The 12,088-nt window shown below is 39.2% G+C and overlaps 2 protein-coding genes across 4 annotated transcripts in view; both read left to right on the top strand.

Moving 5' to 3' along the window:
• The first annotated feature begins 912 nt into the window (after positions 1-912).
• LOC143905941 (ubiquitin-conjugating enzyme E2 Q2) lies at positions 913-8,646 on the top strand. Of its 2 annotated transcripts, XR_013259384.1 has the most exons (7): positions 913-1,240; positions 2,393-2,740; positions 2,839-2,998; positions 3,650-3,801; positions 3,932-4,229; positions 4,300-4,396; positions 7,976-8,646. XR_013259384.1 is itself a non-coding variant. In XM_077421617.1 (6 exons), the coding sequence occupies exons 1-6, from the start codon at positions 1,079-1,081 to the stop codon at positions 4,329-4,331; spliced, it is 1,152 nt and encodes a 383-aa protein (XP_077277743.1). In that variant the 5' UTR covers positions 914-1,078; the 3' UTR covers positions 4,332-8,646. The 2 variants fall into 2 exon arrangements, 1 of the variants encoding a protein (XP_077277743.1); XM_077421617.1 differs by having other exon boundaries at positions 914-1,240; positions 4,300-8,646.
• Positions 8,647-8,834: 188 nt separating this feature from the next.
• The window catches only part of LOC143905942 (zwei Ig domain protein zig-8), a 128,092-nt gene continuing 124,838 nt past the window's right edge, over positions 8,835-12,088 (top strand). The window contains exon 1 of one of the 2 annotated variants that reach the window (XM_077421618.1): positions 8,835-9,283. The gene's annotated coding sequence lies outside the window, so the exon portion shown is untranslated. The other variant, XM_077421624.1, reaches the window with a different exon arrangement.

Here is a 12,088-nt window from a genome sequence, read left to right as displayed (position 1 = left end):
AAAGAAGTTAATTTAATTAAAGTCGTTTTTGCTGCGGGAAAATTTGATACGAAACTGCAAGCGATAGACCAACGCTGTGGATGGCCGTAGCGATTTCTTGCCAACTTTTGTTGTTCTTTATAAAACCCATTGAAACGCCGAATTGTTTTACAACAAAGAAAACATCGATTTTTAGTTTTTGTTCATTTTTGTAATATAAACATTAAATATAAAACTTGAAGCATTAACAACATTTAGTTGCTGAGCAGTCGTTGATGAAATAAGTCGAGTGCTTATAAACGTCTATAATAAATTTAAGCTGAGTGCCTAAAGACATCAGTAGCAATCAAATGATTATAAACTTAGGCACCTACAGGCACCAACAACGATAAAAACGGTTGATAAAGGTTAGGATGGGTCAGAACGCGTTATGCCCGTATCACACTAGCGATTGCCGATTGCGTCTACGTTTGCGTTTACGTCTCTCGACCAATCAGAAAGTAGCTGCTGGCGATTGCGATTCGCGATTTTTATTCTGATTCGTCAAAAGGCGTAGACGCAATCGTAAACGCAATCGCCAATCGCTAGTGTGATACGGGCATTAAGGCCTGGACACACGAATCGACGGAATTCCCCTCTTCTTCCCTCTTAAAGAGGGGAATAGTCGACTCTGATTGGTGGATTTCCTTACGATTTACGTCTTACGTCTTCCGTCGATTCGTGTGTGAAGGCCTTTACAGCTCGGGGGGCGGAAGGGGGGGGCTTTTAAAACCCATTTTAAACCCGTCACGCGCGCGCGCGCAATGGCCCGTAACCTGTAACCACAGCTGCACCCGCGCCGGAAGCACGTCACCCTGAGAACGTTTCGACCGACGTCGGCGAGATGGCGCCGCGTCGGCGGCGAAGTGCAACGAGCCCGCACGAGTGCGGCCGAGGCGGCTGATCGCGGTCGCCATTTTGTTCGGGTAGTCATCGGAATCATCTTGTCTCTGTCACCACGGTTATTTCGTCCGTGTCTCGTTCGGACGGGGTAAAAAGCCGCCGACTGTGCCCGCCGTACGCCGTATACGCGCCGCTCCGCCCGTACGTCGCACCGCAAATGGCTTGTCTGAACACCCTCAAGCAGGAAATCAAAACGCTCGAATCCGTCTTCCCCAAGAGCCATGAGAGGTTTCAGATAATGTCTGCGAGCGTGGACGAGCTCAGCTGCAGATTCGTCGGTAAAAATGGGAAGAAGTACGAAATACACGCCAATATCACAGTAAGTGCAGCAACACACGCGCGCGCGTAACATGGCAAAGGATGGGGCGGGGGGGTGAGGGGGTATCGCCGATTGTGCCGCTCTTGGAACGATCGTTAAGCATCTATCTTCTGTGAGTGAACGAGTGGAGTGCGTTGAGTATATACCGTATATACGGTACACGTTCGTTTCGTTTCGCCGCTTCGGTCCTCGTCTCGTTCATCCGTTCATCCCCGTTTCGGGCCGGCCGGACGGACGGACAAAGGAGACGACGACACTCCGACGTTTGTTTGGTGGTGCCGCGGAACGGGATCCTCGCCGCCGAGATCGCTCGATTACCTGATATCCCTCACGTCTCCCGTTCTCGATCGTCTCGCCACGCCGTGCGATCGATTTTTTTTCCCTCGCTCCATTCTCCTCCGCGAGGACTCCGTCGGCGGATTAACGGCGCGGATCGAACGAGACTCGATGCCCGTCCCCTCGCGCGGGGAGTATCCAATGTTCCGGGATCTCGCGGGCATTGTTTTTTTTTTTTGCCTTACACCGCATGTCAGATGTCAGAGACAAAGGTAGAGGAGAGAAGAGAACCCGGGGGACAAGAAGATCTCGCGCCTCGTGACGTTCCGCGTTTAGGAAACGCAATTCAATCGACGGCGCGGTCTTTTTTTTCCTCTCTTTCTCGCAACGTCGAGGCGCAACGGTGCCGCGTTTTCTGTCTGATGTGTACATACATACATGCGTGTCCGCGATGTTAGCACGAGTAACGAACGTCGCAATCGAGCGCGATCCTTTTGCAACGCGCGTATAAGTATTTGCCTGTCGTACGATTACATCGTGGGTATTTCAGCATCATTGGCCGATTACGCGACAGATGTCGGTGTGTGCGAGTTTTATTTTTTTTTTCGGTGTTTTTCTTGCGTGCGTGTTTAAATGTACATACATACAACGTGCGCGCTTGCGTGTCGTGTATGGCGAGAGGTACGGTTCTCTGTGTTGAAAGTTTGTTATCTTTCGTTTTACAACACTCTCTCCCGGGGGTTTCTACAATCCTTACAATACGGTCTCGGTGCAATTGAACCGCTTATGTTGTCCCGCGCGCGTTAAGGTATATGAATTGATTTTTATTCGTCCCATCCATAATGCTGCATCAATATATTAATGGTGTTCACGTAGGAAACCTATCCTTCAACGCCGCCCGTCTGGTTCGCCGAATCCGAGGAGACTAGTGTTACGAACGCTGTACAAATTTTAAGTAACACGACCGGCCGCGACAACCATGTAATCAACCAAGTTGGTATCCTGCTGAAGGAGTTATGCAGACTACACTCGTTACCGGAGCCGCCGGACGTCGAAAGGCTGAGAACCGCCTTGGATCCCTTACGTTTAGGAGGATCGAACGAAGCTGTGGCGCAGAGGATGGACGCCGAGGACCTAGACGATATCGACGAGGATGAAGAGAGCGAGACTGAAGAAGACCTTCATCTGGATATGGACGAAGGAGACGCTAATTCTAAGAATAAGGTAAAAACAGAGAAAGTTACACAATTGATTTTTACTATTGCTTTAGTTACCGCTGTTGTTAATCTTTGCCTAATTGATCTCAATCTTTAATGATACAGAGCGAAGAAATGGACTTGGAACACCTCGCGACATTGGAAAGGTTGAGACAGAATCAGAGACAAGATTATTTAAAAGGATCTGTTTGTGGAAGTGTACAAGCTACTGACAGACTCATGAAGGAGCTGCGTGATATATACCGAAGTGACAGCTTTAAAAAGGGTATGTTAAAGTTTGTGACTACAATCAGGCCAAATTTTATTGATTATTATACGTGCATCATATATATAATATACAGTTTGAACTATACATCACGTCACATGAGACAGTTCACGAGAAATATCCTCTACCTGATTGACTATAGACAATTTTGAGTTCTTTATATATCTAGTTACAATTAAAAATGAATTAGATGCTTTGTCCATATATTTTTAATTCTTGTGAAATTATTTGTTGTGAAATTTCTATTGGACTTTTGAAAGAATATGGCAGTTTATGATCTGATATGTCACTGTTTGTATTTAATCGGAACATATTTTGTGAATTATGACTTGTGCGATTCACTAGATGCTTCAAATGCTTCAGAGCATTATTTTTTTTTGTTTAACATTTGATAAACAACAAGGATGAAATGTTTCCAAGAGCGTTTGGAGCACCAAGTGGATCGCACCCTTGATATTAGTCAGATATTGTCAGTTTAAAATTTTGTTGTCGAATCTAATATTTCAATGACAATTTTTATTCTATGAACTTTCGGTTTAGTTTATATGAGTTTATATGAACTTTTTTGTTTATTATGAGTTAAAAAAATTTACTTCAGAAACTTGTCAAAAGAATTTTGAAATATCCTACATGTATTTGATTTTTTTTCAGGAATGTATAGCATAGAACTAGTAAATGACAGTTTATATGAATGGAATATCAGATTGATGTGTGTAGATCCTGATTCACCACTTCATAGCGATCTCATTCTTTTGAAAGAGAAAGAGGGCAAAGACAGTATTCTTCTCAATATGCTTTTCAAGGTAACTTACTTGTATATAATTAAACTTAAGATTTTAGCTTTGAATAAGATGTATCTATTAATTTGCAATTATTAGCAATTTTATCTAAATTTTCTTTCAGATATTTTATTCTAAATTTTTATTATCGTAGGAAACTTACCCATTCGAACCTCCATTTGTAAGAGTCGTACATCCTATCATATCTGGTGGATACGTTCTCGTGGGAGGTGCCATTTGCATGGAACTACTCACAAAACAGGGATGGAGTTCGGCGTACACGGTAGAAGCTGTTATAATGCAGATTTCAGCGACGTTAGTGAAGGGGAAAGCGCGTATACAGTTCCAAGGATCAGGTGGCGCTGGCAAAGTGTGTGGTGGACAAGGTCAATACAGTTTGGCACGTGCCCAACAGTCATTCAAGTCTCTTGTACAAATACATGAAAAGAATGGTGAGAATTTGCTTGTTTTATACTATGTTAATTCGTTAATTGTTACATCGTTCAAAAAATATTTCGACAGGTTGGTTCACACCTCCAAAAGAGGATGGCTAATGAAGACCGGATTGCGGAAAAATACCGAAGATATGATACATGCTTACAGCTGAGACTTTAATTCGGTGTGTGCCCAACAAGTAATTGTTATGATAATGATTTGATACACAAACACAGCAGTAACTATAGGTAACTTAAGATACTGAATTAATCTAACATATAATTCCTTTGATGGCTAAAAAGGCTGCCGTACACCTTGGTTATGTATCCATATTTTTTTCGGTCATTAGTAGTTAGATCGCGAATTGTATCGATAAATGTAAGGTATCATTTCGCTTGAAATTGATTCTTATATGTTTCGAGAATCCCAGTTATTACTACATTGTGGTATAGTAATTTTATGTACTCCTTGAAGGTACATATGTTGTACGTGCGAAACAGTGTAACTATTCTGAAAAATTGCGCAATCGTGCTTCCTGTCTCTTTCACGGGAAGAGATTATGGTCGACGTTTTAGATCAATATATGACTGGACAAATTTTAAAATTTTTCCTTTTATTATTTTATCACTTTCCTTATTTTCTATAAATTATGTTCTGTGCATTTCAATGACGAGGCTATATTTCTTTGCTGTATATGCCGTAAACAAGTAAAAATAATGGTAGTGAAAATGCATCTCTCGAAGAAAAATGTATATCACTTCTATTCTTGAAATCCTTTGCCAGGCATCTCGTAAATGCTATCCAAAAATTACGTGAGTACACACAACCAAAACATTTCTAAAAAAAAAAAAAAAATTATGCGCAAAGAAAAAAAATGGCTAAATAGAATATAAAAGTATAGTTTTATTATCGGGAGGCTCTGGAGAGTACGATCATAGAAGTTACAAAAGTCTCTGCAAGCTTTTCAGACTTGCAATTAAGTATGTTTTGTAAAACTAATTTTGTCTATATCAATATTAATCAAGTCAGATTTTTGACACGAGAAGCGATATTTTTTTACATTCGGCGAATAGTATATTTCGTAGCGTTATTGGATTAGATGAAACGTAGATCTTACAATGTTTGTATTGTATACGATGCAATAATTAATATGGATGTTTATCTTTTTGCATAGAACGTAAGAGTGAGAGTCAGATGCGAATATATAGATGCTGTAGTAGCATATTTTCGTTTTTAAAATAGTAAATATTACAAAAGTTTATGTTGGTCTTTTTTCTTTGCAATATTATCGAGACAAACGGCTTATAGCGTTAAATAATATACATATATATCCCGTTGTGTGTAATATTCAATCGAATATAAGAATTGTATAGATGTATATAATGCAAATACTCTTTAGAGTCTTTATCGGAGGGCATAAATGCAGTAGAAGCTTAAAAGTTTTGGTTGTGTGTTTCATCTACAAGTCCATTCTAAAATCTATTCTCCATTATTTTCTCTATGACACAATCTATAAGATGTAAAATCATATATTGTATATGCAAGATATAATTTTTTTAACAAGAGATGCGCGAGCTAAACATTTATTCATATGGAATTAATTCTTACGTGCAAATTTGTTTTCGAAGAACTGCGTGAGTTTCATGCAAATGTTAAGAGTTCTAGTAATCGCGAGAGGTAATTTTTTCAAGCGATTTACACGCACTCGGTAACAATCGACTATTGTTCGTGTAAGCGATAAATGGCCAAAGTGTTACGTACGCACTTCTAAAGCGAATTTGTCCATTAGAATTAAATGTAACAATATAGTAATGTTTATAACTTTAGTGAATCTAATTTTTGCTATCAATTATACCTGTAAAGGTATATCCCTTTTTCATAAAAATTGCATATCTGTTATCGGTGAATATTTCTAACACGGCATTGAAGTTGAGTTGCCGAAATTGAAAAATTACGTTAATTGATAATCTTCAGATTTGTATCGCACTTCTAAGCATTTATAATGCAGTTTGTTTCGTACATACATACATAGATACACACGTCCTGGATTCATAGGCTGCGTTCGAAAACTTTACTCGGGTGCACACCGCGTCATTCTATTTTTGTTATTTACTAAAAGTTGAACGAGGACAGAACGACGCTGGTGTGCACCCGAGTGAAGTTTTCGAACGCAGCCATACATGCATATACCACATACACATATATACATACGCATTCTGTTCCTTATGCTTCATCTTCCTACGTAATTTCGAACGCGCAGTTTCTGCGACCATCATGTTCATTTGCAAACACGTCAAACGTGAACATTTATGATTATATATCGATTAAGAGTAGTCATATTATTTTCATAAGAGTCGAGGAAATCTGTCATTTTCGTTGTAAATATCGTCAATCAAAACAACCAATTATGACGGCCCATATAACTGTTATACTTCAGGGATTTTTATTTCAGACGTATTACTTTTTTTATAATATTATGTTAGGGTAACGTGTCTGCGTAATTATCGTGTTTGCTTTCGTTAGAATGAATGAATATACCTGGACGCCTATTAATCGTATGGAGATGGAGCAGTACATATGTTATTGGCAATAACGCATGTACGATGTATCGGTACACATGATTATCGGTATAACTGGATCGAGTAGCGTGGGTCACTAGGTTTCGTTCGCGGTACAGTTAAACTCGTTTGTGAGAAAATCGTCATATGAGCAGTATCGTCATATAAATAAATAGATTTTTAAGTATAGGTGTGCGATCATCGAGCTCGTTGTCAACGGGTACCCACGATTTGTACAGCCGCCACCCGTTTGACACTGAGTACTGGTTGTTCGACGTCGTTAAACGTTATGTTCTTTGCCAAAACTTCGTGTCGTCTGTTAAGTTTTATTATTTTTTTTTTTTAATGTAATAATTGCGTATGATCGCGGGGAGCAACGTGACATGTGTATTTTTGCTACAAATATCGTTAAGACTCTTCGTTTTTTTAACACGACATTCGGCCCTCGCCGAATATTCGTGACGATTTCAGAAATCTCAGAGTCTCGATGTAAGGTTGACATGTCGCACGCGATTAGTTCGAATTAATTACATTTAATAAACGAGATAACTACGATTGACGAGAGGTGCGTACTAAGATAAGATAATAATTCCGCGCGGAACGTACTCGGGGTTCGTTCCGGACTAAACATTTTTGACGAGAGAATGTGAGCCTAAAGGACAAGTGGAAGTTTTGAATTAGTCGGTTATTACATGACTCCGGGATGCATTTCTCAAATCTTTAGATTGTGTGCGGTAATGTAGTTGTCAAATTTTTGTTATGTATTCGAGGGTAATCTTTCTATTTGAAGACTGAATAAAAGTAGAACTTGAACATACTTTTCTTCCACGTTACATGTGTAAAGTGTGTCTTTCACGCGATGGTTGGAGATTCGCGAGCATGAGAATAAAAGATACTCGAACAATTTATCCGCGTCGAATGGGGGACTTTCTACGTACTTGTGAATATGGAAACATGAATTATGAAATTGTGATTCTTGAGATTTTCGTACGAAGGCATTAAGTGCCAATTGGGAAGGTGGATATACATATCCCATTCCGAGATGTATTTGTGGCAAAAATAGTCGTCTAAAGTCTCTTCCAAACCCCAACTCATTTGTTTCCAACTTTTCACGTTTCGCTAATGACGTGGATATGTTTACTATGTGTTAAGTAAATGCGAATAATTGATTAATGTAATGACAAATTATTTCTTTTTGTTTAAAGGGAGAGCACCCGGTTCACGCGGAACACAAATAAGTGAACTGAAGCGACTGTAAAAACATGATACAAGCATATTTATGGAAATTATTACATCCACGTGTACCTGGTTACAGATCCGCATTCTTATCAAGACAGAACGACAAGTAATAATCTGCGTTTCGCTTGAACCGTGGTATTTGATCGTATCCATTTGATACTCGGGATGTAACGACTTTGTGTATCGTGTTAAGTATATGATATAACTTAACTCTCATATTATAACATTTTCTGACGAGGGTATAGACTTCCGGATTGAAGCAGTGTGTGTATGTGTGTGTCGTACGCGTCGAGAGAAATCGCGATTAGAATTTTCTTTATTTTTAGTTCTTGTCGCAAATCGTCCTCTCCACTTTTTCCGCAAACGTTGTCTTGGGTGTCGTTCTTTTCTCGACGTAGACGCGATGACGATCCCCGAGTCTAAACCCATAAGTTAACTTATGTCTCTACTCTGTCTGCGTACCTATTTGCGTAATTAACTCATTGGTCAACTGAGAGATCGATTAATTTTTGTTAATCGGTCGCGTCGTCTTATTGTCAATATCTATAATCTTAAGAGTACTCTACGTATCTTAAATCTGCTCCACTTGTATATCGTACCATTACTGATTTGAGTGAAAGTTTCCATAATTCTAATATATCGAGCATTATACTTTCTCTCTTTCCTCCTCTCTCTCTCTCTCTCTCTCTCTCTCTCTTCTCTCTTACACCACAATTTCACGTTAAGTTACGTTAATTATTGTTTAGGAGAACGCTACGAAACACAAAAAAATAAAGATTTTAATAAAAAAAAACTTTTGAATTGTGTACATATACATACACACGTGCACCCTTTTTATATTTACAGATACATTGTCAGGATATGACGAATGATTAAATTATCGCGCCGTATTACTGTCTCCGATAATTTCCAATTTAATTTTCAATATGTAATGAATAAGAACGCTGGTAAATTGTGAAATAAGATACCGCGTACCGACGAAGGTAAATAGTGGAATATATACGATTCGAATCGTGGCGCATAAATGAGATGCGCGAAACTTTTGAAATTAAGACTCGGATCTACGTTCAGTACGCGTGGAGATCAGCGGCGTGAAATCTGGAGGATCAAATCGATCGAGGTCATCGATAGACGACTCGGCGCTACGTTCAGCACGCACTACGCGCGAAGATCCGCGACACGACAGTAATGTCGTCACTCGTCACATTCGTCACGACCTTCGCGAGTGGCAGATCGTCGGAGGGATACGCGCGTCGCCTCGTCGCGATAATCAAGTACGTACATTACATCTGTCGAAAAATCGCTGATTTAAAAAGAAGTAACGTAAGCACGCCGGTGAAAGAATTATCGTCACGTTTTGTGCCGCGTTCGTGTCGCGACGCGACGTGACGTTTCGAACGTCGAAGGGACGACGGAAGTTTCAATTCATACTTAATGAATGCCGCGCGTTCGGCCGGCCGTGTTTAACGCGTTTATCTCGCCGACTCGCCGTTCTCGCGCATTTTATCTACAATATCGGCGTTCGCGACCATCGAGCGAGCATTGTGTTTGATAAATGATTCACGGTGGCCGTCGAAGCATCACGATTCACGTCAGATGCGGTCGGATTAAAACTGGCGGAAATGGCGGATATGGCGATCGGTAAGTTACGTTCGTTTTTTCGACTCGGCGCGTGCGCCATTTCACTTGCGATTAATTAAGAGCGCAATCGGGATTATTGATTGAGCGTGTTTTACGAAGCGATTTAAAAATTCTTCATCTTTCGCATTAATTTATTGATTTCGCGAGTAATTATATATACGAGGTCTGTCCGGGAAATGCGTCCGAACTTTTCAAATAAGAAGTCTCACCTTCCGACTCACCTAAGAGCTATTCAGCCTTATCGCCTTCGGAGTACCGCCCCTTCATTCGGCATGCGCTGCTCCAAAACGATGGCCTTTTAATGCACTTCACATAAATTTGTTGCTCGTGAAAATCAATCGTTTCAATCAACAGAAAAATCGCGCGCGGAGCACATGTTCAGTTCGCAACATCCAATAAAACACAAAATGACTAACCGGAAGTAACTGGTATAGATTTCACTGTGCGAGGTTTGCAGATCTTGCCGCTGGAGCGTAGCACACAAGCTGCGTCTCACTAAAGCCGTGTTTCAAAATTCACTGCCAGTGTGCTGGGAATCTACAATACACGTAACGTATACTATATATAGGTTTTCAGCGTTGACAATCAATTTTAGCCCCTATGGTGCTTTCCAACCATTAGGGTATTTGGCTTATATACTTAAAGGGCTCTGTGTTTCAGCCGTATTGTAAGGCGTTAGGGTCTATCCCGACAAACTTGCGCAAGTGCATGAGCATATGCATAAGGAAATAGATTGATTCATTTCTTTATGCACGGTATATGGACCAAACCATTCTCTTATACATGGTCATGCACCTATGCAAGTTTGTCTGGATAGGCTCTTAACGGAGAGCAACAATTAAAATAAAATTAGAACTAAATCTACATATATATATATATATATATATATATATATATATAGAGAGAGAGAGAGAGAGAGAGAGAGAGAGAGAGAGATTATGATAGTACGATCACGTAAATACATTGTTGTTTGTGCATTACTATGTAATGCTTAAAGAGAAATCAGGCCTTTATATTTTTTATAATAAAAAAAGAGACTCCCACACAACTTACAGCGTTGGTGCGCTATTTCAAAAGTTAGGGAATTTTCCAAATAATTCTCGTGTATTTATAACAAATGAAAAATTTATTGAACGATTTATTTCTTTAGTTATTTTATCAATTTTTTCTATAATCTTAATAATTATTAGTCTTGATTTTATCAAGATTTTATTTGGATAAGATGGATTAGTGAAAATATTTTAATCAATTTTAATGACACGATGGGAGAGATGAATTTATAACAATTATGGTAATTTAATAATTTATAATATGATCATGATAATTTAATGATGATAGAATAATGAAATAATTTTCACGTAAAGAAATTGCTCGATTAAAACATTTTTCTACAATAACGAATGCATTTTGGCAATGTCTTTTATAATTGACGCCTATAAGGCTACGTTTCGATATTCACTGCCGTGCTGAAAATCTATAGTATACGTGACGTAAACTATAGATTTTCAGTACTGGCTGGTGAACATCGAAACGCAGCCTGACTATCAAACAATTTTTGTAATTATCATGAAGTAATCATGTTCGTTTGAGATAATCATAATCATAATTCTAATTGTAATCGATTATCATTTGATACACCTAGGATGAGTAATGCGTGAGTTTTCTATATTTATTATACGAAGTAAAATCGATTGTCGCTTTACGCTTTATACGACTGGGTCCAGATCAAGTGAACGGAGTGCGAATCCGCGATGTTCGCATTTGATTACATTGCGATTAATCATAACCATTCATAACAATCGATGCTTAGATTTTTTCCACTGAGCCAACCAATCGAAAGGTTCTATATTGATTTTGGCAATTATGCGAACGATTGAATGCCATTTGTTCGCATTCACTGAAGCAAGCTGTTCATCCGTGCTCGTTCGCTTCGTCCGGATCTAGTTTTATCCACGCAAACGCGCGACTACACAATTGATAATACCAGAAATATTTGTAGAAATAGAACGTTCGACTTCCGGTACTTGAGGGAAAAGAAAGTAGCGCGAAAATAGGATTTCGTTCTGGCTATCGAATTTTTACGACATTCGCGCAAAGCCTGTTTACAGAAAGCATCGTGCTGCTTTCGAATCTCTCTTATCTCCCAGTTTTCACAGCTAGTGCTTTATTCAGCCAACTAACGTCAAAAACAGTGTTATAAAACAGGTTGATCGGACGGTCTCTCCTCTCTTTAATTAATTATTTAATCAAAAGACCGATAAGAGGTCTTTCAGGCTCCAATATACTTGTATAAAATTAACTTACGTAAAACTCGTGTTAATCGGGATTAGACTGATTGGCCGTAGAGCTAAAGGAAAAGTCAGATTCAGAACATAAAGTTTTCTCGCAAATCTTTTTCTTGTACATACATATATACGATATATACACATATAGAAAAG

The sequence above is a fragment of the Temnothorax americanus genome, unplaced genomic scaffold (assembly GCF_048541705.1).
Source record: "Temnothorax americanus isolate GAGA-0224 unplaced genomic scaffold, ASM4854170v1 Scaffold7, whole genome shotgun sequence".
In the NCBI taxonomy this organism is placed as follows: Eukaryota; Metazoa; Arthropoda; class Insecta; order Hymenoptera; family Formicidae; genus Temnothorax; species Temnothorax americanus.
The sequence above is the reverse complement of the archived record's forward strand: the minus strand, read 5'-3'. Positions and strand labels throughout refer to the sequence as shown.

Bases quoted from the DNA above. Each gene is read 5' to 3' on its own strand.
- LOC143905941 (XM_077421617.1), top strand. From the start codon at position 1,079: ATGGCTTGTCTGAACACCCTCAAGCAGGAAATCAAAACGCTCGAATCC. The intron at 2,999-3,649 runs GTATGTTAAAGT...ATTTTTTTTCAG, and splicing joins AAGTGACAGCTTTAAAAAGG to GAATGTATAGCATAGAACTA. The intron at 4,230-4,299 runs GTGAGAATTTGC...ATATTTCGACAG, and splicing joins ACAAATACATGAAAAGAATG to GTTGGTTCACACCTCCAAAA.